At 34.8% G+C, this 18,663-nt stretch overlaps 1 protein-coding gene across 1 annotated transcript in view; it reads right to left on the bottom strand.

The window, feature by feature from the left end:
* LOC105442119 (mitochondrial sodium/calcium exchanger protein) overlaps positions 1-17,939 on the bottom strand; it is a 30,741-nt gene extending 12,802 nt beyond the window's left edge. Inside the window, exons 1-9 of the mRNA XM_030991163.1 lie at positions 17,532-17,939; positions 16,135-16,287; positions 12,976-13,028; positions 10,760-10,817; positions 7,324-7,435; positions 6,217-6,384; positions 4,786-4,962; positions 1,976-2,122; positions 718-894 (exon numbers count right to left, since the gene is read on the bottom strand). Of these exons, the coding sequence (XP_030847023.1) occupies positions 718-894; positions 1,976-2,122; positions 4,786-4,962; positions 6,217-6,384; positions 7,324-7,435; positions 10,760-10,817; positions 12,976-13,028; positions 16,135-16,287; positions 17,532-17,732 (1,246 nt within the window). The 5' untranslated portion in view covers positions 17,733-17,939. The remainder of the gene's footprint in view (positions 1-717; positions 895-1,975; positions 2,123-4,785; positions 4,963-6,216; positions 6,385-7,323; positions 7,436-10,759; positions 10,818-12,975; positions 13,029-16,134; positions 16,288-17,531) is intronic.
* Between the last annotated feature and the right edge of the window lie 724 nt (positions 17,940-18,663).

Raw genomic sequence — 18,663 nt, 5'->3', positions numbered from 1 at the left:
CTGTGAGAGATAAACGCACGTGTCGTGCACAGGTGCGTAGTCCCATATACATCTTTCTGTATACAGTGCTTGTAACTTTACGAAGACTGGGCCAAATTTCTTATCATTTTGATGATTCCAGAACCTTGTAGTACACACCAATACTTATATGCTAGATGATCAACCTTTTCTAATCAATTCCAAAACGTTTCTTTCACAATGCACTCGCATGACCAGAACTGGTCTTTATCTTTAAAAGCACTAGAAAATTTAGCCCCTAAAACACTCTGCTTTTGAGAAAACTGAATACCAGTAATCATTAATTTGAAATATTTTAAATAGCACCTAAGGATATTCCATGGTAGCTGGGACCATGAAAATCTCAGAATATGCAGTTCTGATATATAATTTCCAAACAGGAATAGCTAATCGGTCATTTGTAGTCAACAAACATTGTTTTAAAGCTACCGGTAAAGTAATATCAGTCCTGAGAGGGAGCTATACAACTTAAAGAGTTTATTATTTACAATTTCATCACTTTAGACTTGACTTTTAACCGCGACAACGATCATTGAATATTGTAAAGTCGCATATGCTTCCAATACGTTCATTGGAACTGAATTCATGACCCCATACCAAAACTTTGTATTACCTTTAAAGTAGGTTACAACACTTATTTTTAGCTGCTACTAGAGCGCACCTATCTAGGAGACAGTCTAGATACAAAGAAGCACCTACCATAATCATTACTATCATGGTCACTGGTATGATGAGGTAGAGGTGTGATGCTACGAACAACGTCTCCGTCTACTCCTAGTATACTAGCCACAGCTAACCTCTCCGTGGCAGAAAGGTCGCCTGTCATGCATGAAAGTAGGAATTCACCGATAATAAGAATTACAATGGCACTATCAACTGAATCAAATCATGCACAGATCTACAATAAACTGCAATAAAAAAATTCAATTAAAAAAGATCGTCCACATTAAATTCAAACAGAAATTTGCCTCTTTAGTATTTTTTTAAATATTTTTTTTGTTATAGCTGTCTCATCATTTCATTTATATGCAATGAGGAGAAAATGTCAAATTATTTACAAGTATCATATTTTGGAATTTTCTATTGGTTATCTTTATTTCCCAAATGATTCTGATTGGTATTTTTTTCACAATCCCCGAAATTGGAATCATACTTTCAAGATCTCTTAAAGCATATCAAGTTTCAGACTACAGTACAGCAGGCGGCAAATATATGGTTAAAATTACGCAAAATAGGAGAAAACATATTCATGCTGCTTTAACACTACTTTGCCTGATCCTAGTTTCTCTGTCTGTTTAGTAACTCTCAACGAGCATGGAGTTTGGTATTCTGTTCTCCTTATCAAACTTTGGGAGAATAGTTTCTTGTGTCTATAAATTTTCCATGACACACTTGAGAAAGAAGCAGTTTCATGTAATATAAATGTTCAATGGGATTTTTTACAACACTTTGGAATATTCACATGATGTAACAAATGAAACAGGGACTTTTTATGAGGAGGAAACAAAGAACATTATATACATCTACATACATACATCTCATTACAGTCAATGGATCTTGTATGGTCAATATAATATTGCTGGGTGTGCCAATCAATGAAAGAAATCAAATGAATAAATTCTACCAGGTTCTATACATGCTTTAAAAATATTATAAAAACTAATTAAGCCATCAAATAACACATTCAAACAATCAAACCACTTACATGATAGTATGAGTTACTATCATGTAAATGGTAAACCAAATAATGCACAAAATATTGAATTCAATATAGAATTGGTTGAGGCTGTGCTATGTTGTCTATCAATGTAGTCAATGCAAGCTTCATATGTTAACATTTTTTGCTTTATTTCCAAGTATATTCTCTGTATCCTCTATTTTTCTCCTGAAAAGACGCTTTATAAATAAAACGTTATTATTGCAACATGATAGACATTGATATTTGGGGGGTACAAACCTCTCCTGAGAATAGCACCATTGACGGGAACTACATCGTCGAGGTGACTGTTAATACTAGGTACAACATGGGTGGAATTTATGCTTGTACCGAGACTAGGGAAGTGAAGTGAAGAATTGATGCTTGGATGAAGAGCAGTGGTAGGAACTACGAGGTGTGAAAACAACAGTAACAGAGTGAGGGGATATACAAACGAAAATGAAAACAAAACAGGTGGGTGTTTCACAAAGATCCTAAGTTGATCTTATCTCTAAGTAACTTAATAGTTATGGAAAGCCATTAGTATCTTCAAAAATATTTTGTACGAGTCATTTTAAAAGGCATAAAATGTTGATATAAATCATTCATATTTCCTATTATCATGGCAGATTTCAAGTTCTTGATGTGAATTTATGAAAAGTCTAAAATACTTGAATTTTTGCTTTTGAATATAATTCATTATAAGGCTACAAATGGCTCTCCATAATATTTAAGTCCAAGTTAGAGTTAAGTTCAACTTAGGATCTTTGTGAAACACCCCCCAGAACTATACCGTGGCTTGGTGACTGAATCATTAAACAACCCTTTTGGATTACGAGGGTAATAAAAATCTAGAACGTGATCCTAACATCAGCTTTTATCACCAACTGTGAGTGGATATACACAAAAATGAAAACAAAACAAAACCGATTCCTTGGCTCAGTGTCTGAATCATAAAAACAACCCTTTTGGATTACGTGGATAATAAAGGCCTAAAAAATGATCCTAACATCAACTTTTATAAATAGCAGTGAGTAGATATAAACGAAAATGAAAACAAAACAGAACCGATTCCTTGGCTTAGTGACTTAATCATTATAAAGATCAATATTTTGGATTACGAGGGCAATAGAAACCTAAAAAATTATCCTAACATCAACTTTTATAAATAGCAATGAGTGGATATAAACAAAAATGAAAACAAAACAGAACCGATTCCTTGGCTTAGTGACTGAATCATTATAACGACCAATATTTTGGATTACGAGGGCAATAGAAACCTAGAAAGTGATCCTAACATCAACTCTTTTTTGTGATGCTGATCATTTGAATTGTTGCTTGATGTTTTGCATTGTTTGGAGAGCAACTTGAGATGCCATCTTCCTGTAATTATTTTGTCAGATACTGGGAAAAATGAACTCAATAGCAAGTAAATGAACAAGTCAACTATCCACTAAAGATTATATTTCAATGGCTGCCATATTTGTTACAGTTTTGATTTACTGCAGTAACAGAATGACTTCTTAATGTCATTTTATAACTACAGATCATAATAAGTATAAGTATGGCGTATTAGTATGGCGACTATCAAGATTAAATCTTTCATTAACACTATGTGAAATAATGGATATTCACTGCAAAACAAAAAACAAACAAAAACACTTTGGTTTAACAGTAATGATAACATTCTGAGAAGCAAATTAAAATAGTGATATGGAGAAAATTGTCATTTTGTGCTGTAAAATTTCCCATTTCTCCTCGCTATTCGATAGACAGGTTTACTAACATATTCAAATTGTATGCATACTTTTTGGAAAGAGAGGGAGAGGGAGAGGGGGGGGGGGGGGGGGGAGGGGGGGAGAGGGAGGGAGAGAGAGAGAGAGAGAGAGATTGTTCTCGAAAACCCCAAAGCATAGCAGCAGGTAATATTATGCACACCGGTGGTGGATTCAGAATATTGTAGTTCATTCATTAATAACAGGTTAAATAAAGGAATATCTTGTCACTAGGTCCACAGGAAAGAAACATCCATACATTTGAATATGTTAGCAAACCTATCATTAGTAAAGTATACAAATTTGAATGTGAACTTATTCTATTGCTTAGGAAGAATACAATTCTAAAGGGATCACTTTTATAAGAGAAAAACAAGTATGTATTAAAAACAAGAAGTAGTGAGAGGCTGCTGAGGGGGTGAAAAGGAGCAAGGTCTGACAAGCAGAGTATTGCAACTAAGGCTATTTTCAAACACACACAGGAAATAAGATTACTAATTCATGAATTACAAAATCACAAATATGATATGAAGTCTATACATGTATGCAAACAAGAGGAAGAATTCAAGGAAAGGAGGAACACAGAGAGGAGTATATCCTCTAAGACTTCAAAATATCTTGAAGCTTATTGATCTTCATCTCCTTCTCTCATTATCTTCCCCCTCCCTCCCTCTCTCCCTCCCTCCCCCTCTCCTCTGTTTGTTTATGTCTTTGTACACAGGGGGGGGGGGACAGAAGAGAAGATCATACAACCTCTATTCCATGAAAACATCTCAAATATTTGTGATCTTCATCTCCTACTCTCTCCCCCTTCCTCCCTCTCTCTTTGATTCTCTTCTCCTCCCATCTCCTCTCCTCTCCTCTGTTTGTATATATCTCTGTACAAAGGAAGGAAACCATCTTGAATCTGTGTGATCTTCTTCTTGATCTCTTTCCCCTTCCCTCCCTCTCTCCCTCCCTCCCTCCCTCCCTCCCTCCCTCCTCCCTCCCTCCCTCGCTCGCTCCCTCCCTCCCTCGCTCCCCCTCCCTCCCTCCCTCTCCCTCCCTCCCTCTCTCCCTCCCTCCCTCGCTCGCTCGCTCCCTCGCTCCCTCCCTCCCTCCCTCCCTCCCTCCCTCCCTCCCTCCCTCCCTCCCCCTCCCTCCCTCCCTCCCTCTCTCCCTCCCTCCCTTGCTCGCTCCCTCCCTCCCTCCCTCCCTCCCTCCCTCCCTCCCTCCCTCCCTCCCTCCCTCCCTCCCTCCCTCCCTCCCTCTCCTCTCCTCTGTTTGCCTATGACAATGTCTCTGTACTCTCTTTCTAATCTCTTTTCATTCTTTCTGATACCATACCTCCTGGTGCTTGGATACGTTCCTGAGTTTCAGGAGTGTATGTTTCTACAGCTTGTTCCTGCTCCTGTCTTCTACGTTTCTGATGTTGGTATATTCTGCGTCCCACGATCACCACACTCACATACAAGAGATACAGCATTATGTAACCTGTGGACAAAAGCAATCCAATCATTTATTATTAAACAACAACTACCTTTCAAACGTTTTCATCTTATTCATGCTCTCTCTCTCTCTCTCTCTCTCTCCTCTACCTCCCTCGATCCCTACCTTAAACATGATACCTACTAAGGGTAACTTCAAAGTCAAAAAGAAGAAAAAAATAGACAATTGTATGTACCCTACATTGTCATGATTGTAATCAATATTTGGATAAAGTACATCCTTTCCTAGCTTGTTTATAAATTTGGATAAAGTACATAATTTCATAATTTGTTCATGAATTTGGATGAAGTATTTCCATTCATTATTTGTTTATACATTTGGATAAAGTACATTCTTTCATAATCAGTTTATACATTCAGATAAAGTACATTCTTTCATAATCAGTTTATGCATTTGGATGAAGTACTTCCTTTCTGGCATAGCTTGTTTATAAATTTTGATAAATTACATCCTTTCGTAGTTTGTCTTCACAGACTTTCTCTATCATCAAAGGTTTCAGGTTTTCTCATTTTGTAAAGCCCTATGTGTCCATTGCTGGATATATTGAGCAGCAGAACACCTAGTACACAATATGTTATTTATTTTTACCTGCTCTATAATCCCAATTATAGGTCTAACAATATGCTGACAACTTAATTAGATGCACCCATTACCCAGACAGGTAGAAAATAATAACTTTTGCAGATCCTTCTCTCTCCGCATTTTAAACAAAATGATTATTTTGTGAGAGGAATGCACAGAGTTGAGACAGTCTGGCGGTGTGACTGAGGTGTTGGACTGTGCAGGGGTACAGAGTAAAGCCATGGTCACAACCCCCCAAAGTAGCCTGCTCGGCGGCCGGGCGGCGAGTTTTTAGCCAATTTCGCCCGGCAACGCTTGTTTTTAGGGCATCCCTCGGTCGCCGCTAAAGTTTTAGCAGAGTTCAAATTCGGCGGTGCTGCTCACTATTCACTTTCCGCCCAAAATACGCTTGGTGGGAGACCGCTCTGGAATCGGTAGGTCATCAGGTGGTCACTGCTGGAATGCCGCAAGGAGAAGCTCCCCGATTTTGCCCAGTTTTGACCTGAAATCGACCGGCGATCAACAGGAAAATTCGACAGGGCATCGCCCAGGCATCTACAGCCTGCTCGACTTCTCCAAAAAATCGTTGGGCGATGCCTAAATTCCAGTGGCGACCGAGCAGGCTACCAAGCGGTTGGTCACCGCTCTGAGTTGTGACCATAGCTTAACAGGACTCACCTACGGCTTCCAGGAATACAATGCTGCCTTTATAGAGGATATAGAAGGTCCAGAAGGCTGCTACCAGGTAGAAGATAGCATCCCTTAAGAAAGGACGCTCAACCATCTTAAATGGTCTAGACATGGCAATGGATCCAGCCACCACCGTCGTCACAAATATACCAGCTCCTGATGTATAGAAAAAATGATATCAATGACTTCTTTAAAAAATCAACGAAAGGCAATTACAATAGTCCTGTGAATCACCTTATGACATTGACAATGAACTACTTGTATTGAGTAATCTGGACATCATTTAAAAGGGTACTGACAAGCCAAAAAAAATTGAGCAAAATCATAGAATAATTTATAAGGAAGTTACAAATTTATTTAAAAGCATGAACAACTATGGAACTTATAAAATAACTACACAAATTGCCAATTTGGTTATCAGTTTGTGATGTCATTGCCTCACTATTTATCAATTGCTTTATTTATTTTGATCCCATTAATTTCCCTTTTTATCCCCAGAAACTTAATTTCCCCATGCCTTTGCCCATTTTATATGATTTGTATTGTATTGCGTGCATTACATTTCACAAAATTTGTTATGAACTTTGAAGAATTTATACTATTTTCTGAATATTATGTATTCATAATCATTGATTTTTATATAAATAGTTTATCAAAATTCGGAGTTTTTCATGATTTAACTAAAGAAAAAAAATCTCTATATTAATAGTGCATCCACACAAAAACATATTCCTATCGATATATCTTGGATACTGGTGTAAAGAAATCAGATTTTTACGGAGAAAATTGGAAATGTATATTATCAATTTAAAGAAAACAATTATTGGATAGTGAGGGAATGACATCACAGACTCATGAGTAAGTTGCCAATTTGTCTTGTATTTACAAAGTTTTTCATGTCATTAAAAGTTCATAACTTTCTAATATTAGATATGAAATTTTGCTCAAACTTTTTTTTAGTTAGTTTGTCTGATTTTCTGCTTCTGAAAATAAGTCATTTTTGGAGTGGACTTGCCCTTTAAAATACTTTGCCAATCAATGTATGGAACACCAACCAAGATGCATGTTATACATTTCTGAAGAAAAATAACTTACCAAATAAAGCTCCGATTGCAAGGCCTGCCTCTCCATTTCTTGAGTTTGTGATTGCTGCTATGGCACTAAAGATATCTGGTGCTCCATTGCCAAATGCTAACAGTGTCACTCCGTATCAATAATAGGGAGTTAAGGATTCTCATCAGGGAAAAAAATACATGGGGGCTCGGGGCAATAATCCCCCGAAATGCCAAAAGAGCCCCCGAAAGTCATAAAAGAGCCCCCAGAATTTGCATAGAGTTCGATGCAAAAACAAATTAAAGAGTGTTATTTTCATGCAAGCAAGCTTGAAAAGTTTAATAATTTTTTCCCTGATTCTCATAGGGTATTTCAAGAGGCTTTCAACATTGGAATTTATGCATCTGATTCTTTTCACACTAAAAACAAATTACTTGGAAAAGATTAACATAACTACGAAGTTAAATCTTGTACAAAAACACTGTTATCAGTAATTTTATGATCATACACATGCTGGATCTGCATCTTAAGTACAAACACACCCACACAAAAACACAATAAATACATATTATATATATTTATATATATATATAAAAACGTGTATATTTGTCATATAAAGTGTTTCCCGTCCAATTTTTTTATTAGCTTATAGTACATATCCTGTTAAGAAGTAGAACGGTTAAACTGTGTTCAGAACACTTTTGTTTATTAATTAAAAAATAAAATTGAAAGTGAACACATTAAAACCACAATTAAAAGATTGTGTTTATGATAAAACTTAAACACTATTCAATTCCAGCATTATCAGACTGCTTTTAGTTTTATATGCAGATCATATTGATGGCAGGGTATTAGCTAGAACAGTTTCACATCACCGTATGGGTAGAAATATATGTATAATAAATAATTAAAGGTAATTAAAATAATCACCATGGAATCAAATAACAGTTGTTATAGCCAGCAAATCATAATTAAAACATTCATAACAATTACAGCTTGCTTAAGGTATTGGGCTAGAGGAAGTTTGAAAATAGATATTCATATACTTAAGAAAGCAACATTTGGTTTTCATTACTTTGAACACATATTTTATTGGGAAATATGTCATTTGGAACAATACAATTAATCATAGTTACAACTATTAGTCTAATGGGACCAGCCCTTGACTTCAGAGTTTCTTCATCTTTTTATGATAAGATTATTCAAACTATTGAAGCAATAATATTGTGCATTTAACTATTAAAGCCACCTTAATACTACAAGTAATTTGCATTACAACCAAATGCTTATGGGTTAATATCAAACTAGGGTGTAATTTGAATTCCACAAGATAAGATATCAAGTGTTTACAATTAAGTTGTGATAAAAGTAACTGGTCTAGGATATCCTCCCCTTCAAATCACAATCTACGGCTATTGTTTTGACTGGCAAAATGTTAAGTGATATATAACATTGATTATATTACATTGCTTCCGAACTTATTTTAGCATTCCTGTTTTGTAATGCAAAGCATGATTAATTTACAGGTGTTTTTCCATCCCATGATATGTCTTTCATTTTTTTCCCTCTATTTTTGTTAAAGTTTTTGTATTGTTCATTCAATGCCAATTATTTGCTAAAAAGGTAAAGACCTGTTATGGTCATGCGATTGCATTGTGAAAGAAACGTTGTGGAATGGTTCAGAAAAGGTTGATCATCTAGCATATAAGTATTGGTGTGTACTGCAAGGTTCCGGAATCATCAAAATGATAAGAAATTTGACCCAGTCTTCGTAAAGTTACAAGCACTGTACACAGAAAGATGTATATGGGACTATACGCACACGTGCGTGACATGTGCGTTTATCTCTCACAGACCAATAGATAAACTAATTTACCAAATATATCAATTAGTAGGCGGTTTCCCGACAAAATTTTTATCATCATGTATTTAATAGTCAAAACATATTCTTTCACATGATTGGTAATAAGAGCTTCCATTTCATTTTTTGAAATTGGGGCGTTTCCAATACTGGTCTTTACCTTTAAGCTCAAGAATATTTCAAACTTCAAGAGCTCTTGGCAGGGTCAAATATTTTAGGAAATGTAAATACACACAAGCACAAGTATTCACCTGTCTCCTCTTGCTCTATTTTCTCATCTTTCCTCTCTATTTCCTCTTTCTTTCTTTCTCTATCTGTATCTTGTTCTTTCTTTCTTTCTCTCCATTCCTCTCTCCCTTTCCTTCTTACTTCTGATGACATCAAATTGAAGGTTTACTTCAAAACATTGGGTGGTCGCGTGATGTCTGGTGGTCGCGTTACACAACCTCTCATATCTTTCATATATTTGCGATTTTGCGGTATAATTTTCACAAAGTGTTGGTTAAATTGAACTGGACCATTTGTAGATGAGAGGGGGTTTATTGACAATTATAACCCCAACACTTTGTGAATAAAGGGGCATGTTTCACAAAAGGTCAGGTACATGTACCACGACCACCCGACCGACCCGACGACCTGATGATTTGGTTCTTCTTGATTTTTCATCTTGATTTGTGAATATTTGCATTTCTTAAGCATTATTCCCAATGTGTTTTTTTTTATCATAATAAAGAGTTTCAATCACTTGATTTTGTTCTATCACACATGTAAAACCTGTCACCAATAATCCAGGAAAGGAAGGAAGGAAGGAAGGAAGGAAAAATCCAATCAACCACTGGCGTTGTAAAACTCATAAATTATGGGTGCTATTTCTAATTTCTTTCATTCTAAAAAAAATGAGAAAAAAACCCATCCATTCAATCATTGATGTAATGGAAATGAGTACTCTGTAGGACTTATGTAGGTGACATTTTATACGCAATTGATAAAAGAATCTTACTGAGTCAACTGCATAGAGCACTACATGTAGCAGCAGATGAATAAAATTATACTTCCCATACACACAGTACTACCGTATATGCATTATTTTGGCATTATTTCAGATTAATGTTGAATTTAAACCTGCTACCTGGGCTGGGATAGTTAGTTTGCACACTGTTCTTTAATGTTTTAAAGCATTAATATACAACGTTATATATATTATCTAGCCTAAAGATTTGTTTTTCTTTCTTCTTTGTAATCCTCAGCCACAAGCTTGTGGTTCTTCTTCTCTTCTTTTATTTCCTTTTTTGTGTGTTTTCGTTGAAGGAATTAATAATGGAAATATAATATCATTTACTGCACAGATAAATCAAATAATAATTTCTTGTAACAATTCAGGACCTAAAACCTTAACAGAGCATAAAACTGGAGCATTTTCCTCAAGATCTAACAAGATTATTTTTAAGAAAAGATTTTCTAAACTTTAAATCAACACAACTGATATACAACTTTATCTCTAGATTCATTTTTAATATCTATACTGTCTAATCTACATGTATATATGTGTACATGATAAGAAACCAAGATGCATTAAGAAAAACAAGTTTCTATCATGAATTATTTAGACAAGGATATTGCGATGTTTTGACTCAGTTTCAGTGTCCTAGCCATCACATCCAGATTAGGACAAAAGCTGTAATAAAAAAGGGAAAAAACATAGGAAGAACAAAGATAGTCAAAACAAACATATCTTGATGGTATAACATGTACGTACTACTGGGTACTCACAGATGGAGATAAGTATCATTCTACACTTCACAATCGTAACCAGAAGTAGAACTACTTATTCAATTCAATTCAATTCAAGTTTATTGGTCCAAAAGGAAATTCGTTTCGTTATGCATTGTTCACAGAGAAAAATAAATAAATGTACATGTGACATGATACATACAACATAAAACGAGTATATAGAGAGAATAAACATATAGCACCTTAACATTCACATTATATAGATATTTTCTCTGAACTTACATTATATTCAATATTTGTTCATGTATCCAGAATAATTACCAAAACAATATAACATTGTAATTATTATTACTATTATCATTATCAATATGACTATTACTATTATTATTATTATTAATTGTATTGTTATTATTATTAGTTTGACTCATTATCATTATGATAATAAAATTAAAAAAGACAAACATAAACCACAAACAGTTCAACAATCAAAAAGATTTATCATAATTACTGTCTATATGGTGGAAAAAATAACCATGTATATATCCTGATATTCTGATAGATCCACAACAATTATTGTCCCTATAAATGAAACCTAAATATGAGTGCACTCAGTGCAGTATGTATGAAATATGAATACCTATTGAAGGCAGTATGAGATAATTATTAATAAACATGCAATATATTACGACATGTGAGTATAAATAGAAAATTACATCATTTATAGACCTAAACATCATATACACATGACTTGGAAAACCCACTTAAAAAATAAAAGGCCACGGCAGATAAAATAAAAGATAAAACCAGAAGTAGAAATACTTATTACATCATTTACAGACCTAAACATCATTCACACATGACTTGGATAACCCACTTAAAAGATAAAAGGCCACGGCAGAAAGAATAAAAGAAGCCAAGCGTTCTTCACATTTCTGTATCTTATAAGCATGTTTACACAATAAATAATAATAATAATAATAAAAACGTTACTTATAAAGCGCTTACCACCGAAGTCTCTAAGCGCTTTAACACACAAAATAGACTGATATACAATTACATATTAAACAAAACTAAAAAGTGCAAATCAACCTACAAAATACAAAATAATTAGGGGTTTATATTGTGTACAGCTACATTTCTTTCATCCCTGATTGACATTCATTTAAGTGATTTTACACATAGAATATTTCATTTTTCCAGGGCCGCTTAAATAAAAAACAAAACAAATCATTTGTGAGGAAGGTTATACAAGAAAACCTTAATATTGATTCTTGCTATTATCAACTAGCAGTGAAATCTGACTGAAGAAAATAAAGTATAAGTGGGCAGTGGTCACACCAAAACTTTTATGTGCTTTAATGTTTTTTAAATCTTAATATATATCATTTTCGGAGAACTACAACAGTACAAACTCGCTATTTCATTTGGTAGGGCAGTATTGTTCTTTAATAGTACTTAAATCTGTTCATATTTGTGTACATATATATTTAGAACTATCAAAAGAGGAGGGGCTACAGATTAGTTTTGTATTTTCAACAAGTTTATTTTGAAGTCAAGTAATTTGAGGTTTATAGTAAAGGGCAAATTTTTCAAAAATATAACCATGATATATTCTTTCAATTCTTTCAATTCCCTCTAAAATATTTAAAATGTCTCTTTGTTACTGTTTGTATCTCTTAAAGCCCGTCTGTACTAGTTTGGCCAGAAGGGATTAGACCACCCAGCATGGTCACTGACAGGTGGAATTCTCATCAACTCAGCTCTTAATTAACATAAGAAAAAGAGGATCATGGGGGACCAATGGGCACCGCTTAGGATTTGTTTTATATATAGAGGGAGCAAGTAGCTACAAGTAGTACAGTGGGGCTTTAACATTACATGAATCTCTACTACATTGAAATTATCTAAATTTGTCCACAATTTAAATTATATTTAAAATTTCAATGGAATGTTTTTTACTGAAAATACCTAGAATATCTAGCGAGTCCTTTATCATACTCCCACATCATGAACATGTAGGATTGAATGTAAACAATTATGTAAGAACTTTATTTACTACCTGCCCCCCTGTAAAGATAAAAGAAATAAAAGATAACACTTACAAGTCTTCTGCAGTTACTCCTAGGGTAATCAAGAGATAGATCAACCAGAGCCCCTTTGTGAAGAAAATAAAACAACTCAATATCAATTACATATATAAATAGTACATTACATTATTTTTTTTAATAATAAAGAAGATTTTACTAATAGCCGTCTTGATTTTTAAGTATACATTCAAAACTTTATACAAAAACTTTATTTATGTTATTTTTGGAACAGGAAATTCAAGAATAAAGGGATGGAGTTTAGGTTTCATTTTTAGGTTAGGCACAAATTATGATAATCAACTACCTCTTAGATTTAGAATATCAAGGAAGTTCTTGATCCATTCTCAGGTTTTTTGCAACATTGTAATGTTACGGAAAACAGTAAGGAAGTGCTAACCACAGATTATTCTGGCATGTAGTTTTTAGAAGAAGCCAGATTCAGTTACTTCATTTGCTTTTAATTTCAATGGAGGTAAAAATAATATAAGAAATAACCGAGTATCAACAATATATGTAGTTTTTAAACAAAGCCAGATAACTTTATTTGCTTTCAATTTCAATGGAGACAAAAATAATAAGAGGAATAACAGAGTATTAACTATAGATAGTAATGTAAAGAATAATGTGAATAACAATATAAATGGCTGAAATCACAACAAATTATACAATTTCTTACACAAGTACGCAAACATGAAAATTGTGGTCTCAAGTTCATCAAGTATTCAACCCTTAAAGTACAAGTCTACTCCAAAAATAACTTACTTTCAACTGAAGCAGAAAATCAGACAAGTACTCAAACATGAAAATTGTGGTCTCAAGTTCATCAAGTATTCAACCCTTAAAGTACAAGTCTACTCCAAAAATAACTTACTTTCAATAGAAGCAGAAAATCAGACAAGTACTTAAACATGAAAATTGTGGTCTCAAGTTCATCAAGTATTCAACCCTTAAAGTACAAGTCCACTCCAAAAATAACTTACTTTCAATAGATGCAGAAAATCAGACAAACCAAACAAAAGAAGTTTATTTTATGTCTGCAAACTCTGCATATTAAATATTACACCTCCTTTTCTTTGAATTAACTGAATTAGAATAAAAAATTATATTACAATATATCCTAGATCAAATGCTGGCAGTCTGAATACTGACACTATAAATGGATGCTACCACAATGAAAATGTGAGCATCATTTTAAGCATTGTACATTGTTGTTTCAAGCAATGCAGAAGATGCTATGTTTGTTTGAATGGATTTGTTGTCCCTTTTAAATGTTTTACATGATCTACTCTCTGGATCTGTCTCTCCCAGCTCTTCTATAAATCTGTGTGTTCCTCATTCTCTCCACATCTCTCTCTCTCTCTCTCTCTCTCTCTCTCTCTCTCTCTCCCTCTGCCTTTCCCCTCTCTCTCCCTGTATTCCCCTCCCTCTCACTCTCTGTCTGCCTCTGTATGTATCTCTCTGTCTCTCTGTCTCTCTGTCTCTGTCTCTCTCTGTCTGTCTCTCTCTCCCTCTGCCTCGCCCCCCCCTCTCTCTCTCTCTCTCCCTGTCTCCCCCTCTCTCTGTGTGTCTTTGTCTGCTTCTGTCGTTATCTCTCTCTCTCTCTCTCTCTCTCTCTCTCTCTCTCTCTTATTTGGTTACTTACAATACCAGAGTCCAGCATTATTACTACTGCACTGGTACAGCACTGTGTCAACACAGGTCTATTTATATAACTCAGGACTCCATAGCAAATTAGCAATTCTTCCACAACAAGGCATGTGACGGCAACAATGTAGGCCTTTCGCAGTTCATTGGGCAATAAATTCTCAAAAATTATGACTCACATACATACGGTACATGTATATTTGTATACAAATCAGGAAAACGTTTGATTACAAACTTTTATGTATCCAGTAACTAATTCTATCATGTTCAAGTTTTAACTCATTGCCTACAGGTACCGAGTGGTACCAGGGTTAATTAAGCCTATGGGAATGACAAGATTCGGTAATCAATGAGTTCAGAAGCCAGCAGTTTTACGTTTGACCTACAAAATCATTTGATCCCCCCTCCCCCTTCTCCCCCTCCCCCCCCCCCCCCCCCCCCCACATAAAAAAATTTCACTCTCTCTAATCTTAACTTTTCGCACATACAGTACATGTATATCTTCTCTTTATTTTCCTCTTCTTCTTCTACTGGTCACTAAGATTGCTAAAAAGCTAAGAAATTTGATAATCAGCTTTTACGTAGTTATTGTTTGCTATCGTGTTGACCATTCAGTTCCAGTTCGTTGACATACATGTAAACAATTTTTTTTCTTCATTTGAGCAGAGGTCTTTAAATAGATGATGTGGTAATTAGATGAAGTTGGAGGAAGAAAAAAAAGGGATTGTAATAAATTGAATTGCATAAAAGTTGGCAAAGCAGAGACAAATTTGGTGAAAGTTGGTAGAAAATAATGGATCATTAAAATAGGAAAACTATATTTTTTGTTGTTGAGATTATGCTCAAACTGGCATGTGCACAATAAAACTTAGAAAAGAGGTAAATTAGTAAATTTGTTAGTATGATCAAAATGGATATTTATGCAACATGTCACAGTGACATTATATTACATTTCTGTATAATCAAAACTTTTTAATTGTTTAGCATATATCATTAAAACTTCCAGATCTATTTCAGTGATTTTGTTCTGCTTTCTTTCAGAGGAATTCGTGTGGGTGTGTCTTAGATGAGATAAAATATTGCTATGAATCTCAGAATACTGATTTATAACTTCAAAGGCTAAGATATCTCACCGAGATAAAATGACAGATTTTTACTAAAAATAAAATGAATCTCAGAATACCATACAGTGGGGTATTTCACAAAGATTCTAAGCCGAACTTAACTCTTAGTGGGACTTAAATATTATGGAGAGCCAATTGTAGCCTTATAATGAAATATATTCAAAAGCAAAAATTCAAGTATTTAAAACTATTGATAAATTCCACATCAAGAACATGAAATTTCCCAAGATAATAGAAAATATGAATGATTTGAATCAACATGTAATATGCCTAAGCTTTTAGAATAACTTTTACAAAATATTTTCAAGGATGCTAACGGCTTTCCATAATTATTAAGTGCAACTTGGAGATAAGTTCAACTTAGGATCTTTGTGAAACACGCCCCAGCTATCATTTAGAAACTTACCAGGCAAACAAATCCAAGAGGTCGTACATTTGGGAAGGAGCAGTAGATCACCTTGAGGTAGTTGATAAAACCATCTGAGTTCTGACAATCATCAGCTGTCCGGATGAAGTCACATTTCTCCGCTGAAGAATTGAGTTTGTGGTAATCCTCACACTACAGAATAAAAATATAAAAATTATTCATTGCCATCCGAGTTCGAGTCTATTCAGGGTGTCGATTTGTATCCGTGGTTGGGGGGGATGAAAGGGGCCAAAATATTTTCAGCAATAGATCAAAGCAACCAAGAGGTAGAAGCGTGTGGCAGGTTGCACCCCTCCCTACCAAGTTATTAACTTTTTCAAGTCACCCTCAATAAAGATTTCATTATCCTCTCAAGCGCGTAATTACCAGGATTTTATTTTAGGGGGTGGTAGTGAGCTCTGACAATTCATTAAATTATTAAAGAAAGATGACGATTCGTTGTACCATTCTCGACTCTTAATCCTTGTCTGAATTCAGTTCCCCCCCCCCTCCCGCTCGAAGCGCGGAAGCTCTGACGTTTCATTAAATTATGAGAGAAAGAAGACGATTCGTTGTACCGTTCTCGACTATTAATCCTTGTTTGAATCAAGTTCCCCTTTCTCCGCGCATAGTGCGGAAGCTCTGACGTTTCATTAAATTATCAAAGAAAGAAGACGATTCGTTGTACCATTCTCGACTCTTAATCCTTGTCTGAATTCAGTTCCCCCCCCCCCCTCCCGCTCGAAGCGCGGAAGCTCTGACGTTTCATTAAATTATGAGAGAAAGAAGACGATTCATTGTACCGTTCTCGACTATTAATCCTTGTTTGAATCAAGTTCCCCTTCCTCCGCGCGAAAGCTTTGATGTTTCATTGAATTATTAGAGAAAGAAGACAAAGACGAGTATAATAACTATTACATGTACTCTCATCGGGCTCTCATCATTAATTTTTTTTGTTTTTTGTGATGGTGAATTATTGGGGGGGATGATTGTACAGGCCATCCCCCCCACCTGAAATATTGAGTCTATTTTTTAAACACTACAGAGAACTGCTCTCTTTATTCAAACTTCAAATCTACTATTAACATTCAGTAGAGTCTAGAGCAATAAAACAACATACTTTTAAGAAGCTATAATTTACTTTGATATGTTTATTGAATAAATCGTGGGTAACATTGTTGAAATGTTTGTATCATTATGCTGTTTTTGTTTTATCCGAATATTTTGTTGCTTATTGTCTTTTGACTTGTCACTTTCATTTTTTTTTGGTGTGAGTGTTTGTAACTTTTTTGTTTGTTCCTTTTGACTATTTAATAATTCTATTTTCAATTATACATTATGGTAAATAGATCTAGCTCGAATAACCAAATTTCAAACGAACATAAAATGAATCTTACAGGCGTATTATGGCCAGGAGCAGCATCAGGTACAGGTGTCGTCACATTGAACTGGAGACCGGTCAATCGAGAATCCCCTGCAATACGCGAACTCGGAAAAAGGAACGAGACGTCTTCGCTCAAGTCTCCCTGAACTTCTCCGGTAGGAGAGCTGAGCACACCGCCCAGAAATGCGAACAGTAAAACGAGTCGGTGGTTCATCGCACAAAAACTGTTTCTCTTATCTGATATGCTCCTTTGCACGAGCTAGTCTTTCAGAATATTTGCAGCACTTGACTTTTTCCATGCCAATGTAATGACTTGCTTTTATTATCTGAAACTGAGAATGACTTCCCGGCATCATAATCTGATCTATTTTGAAGAGTTGTGAACACCGGTATTATTGTGTAAGTTATGGGGTGCCACACACTAGTATGGAAAGCTGATGCACATTAGCGGCATGCGTGGGGAGTTGTCGGTAGATTTGAAACTTCATTGGTAGAACAAACACATGTCAATGAAAATGCCGGCAAAATATACGATTTACCCAAAAAAGTAGAGCTGCTTTTTTCAATTAAAAAAATAGGCCTACGACATTTTTTTCTAAACCCACTTGCTTTGCTCTATCGAATATGAATAATTCAATTCACCAAATCTTCCATTGAGATTATATCCACCAAACATATGTTTGGTGGAAACTTTATTCAGTTAGGACGTAGGAACCAACGAAATATAAGAACTGCTTTATTCTTTTAAACATTATGGAATTCAACATTATTCTGGAATGATGAGTGCTTTACAAAAAAACAAATATGAATGTAAAGTTTAATGTTTTAATGTTTGATCACTGTGAATATTTCTGAAATAAGATGAGTTCTAACTGTTCTGTTGAACATAATCATTTCTGAAGACAAGCAATAATTCTGTTGAACAGAATTGTTGAGAGCTCATCAACAAAATATATGACCCTAGGTAAGGATTCGGGGACACAGTTGCTGGATAAATTGTAGTGATTGTAATATTTTTTAAAGGAGCAAAGAAAAGATGTGAAAAGATCTTTCTGTATTTTCCGATATAGTGGGAGTTGAACCTTCACACTTTATCAAAATAAAACAAAAGTAATAAAACTAAGGAATATCAAACTCAAACTCAA

The sequence above is a fragment of the Strongylocentrotus purpuratus genome, unplaced genomic scaffold (assembly GCF_000002235.5).
Source record: "Strongylocentrotus purpuratus isolate Spur 01 unplaced genomic scaffold, Spur_5.0 spur5_scaffold_2, whole genome shotgun sequence".
NCBI classification, from domain to species: domain Eukaryota; kingdom Metazoa; phylum Echinodermata; class Echinoidea; order Camarodonta; family Strongylocentrotidae; genus Strongylocentrotus; species Strongylocentrotus purpuratus.
Note: the sequence above shows the minus strand (reverse complement) of the source record. Positions and strands in the feature narration are given on the sequence as shown.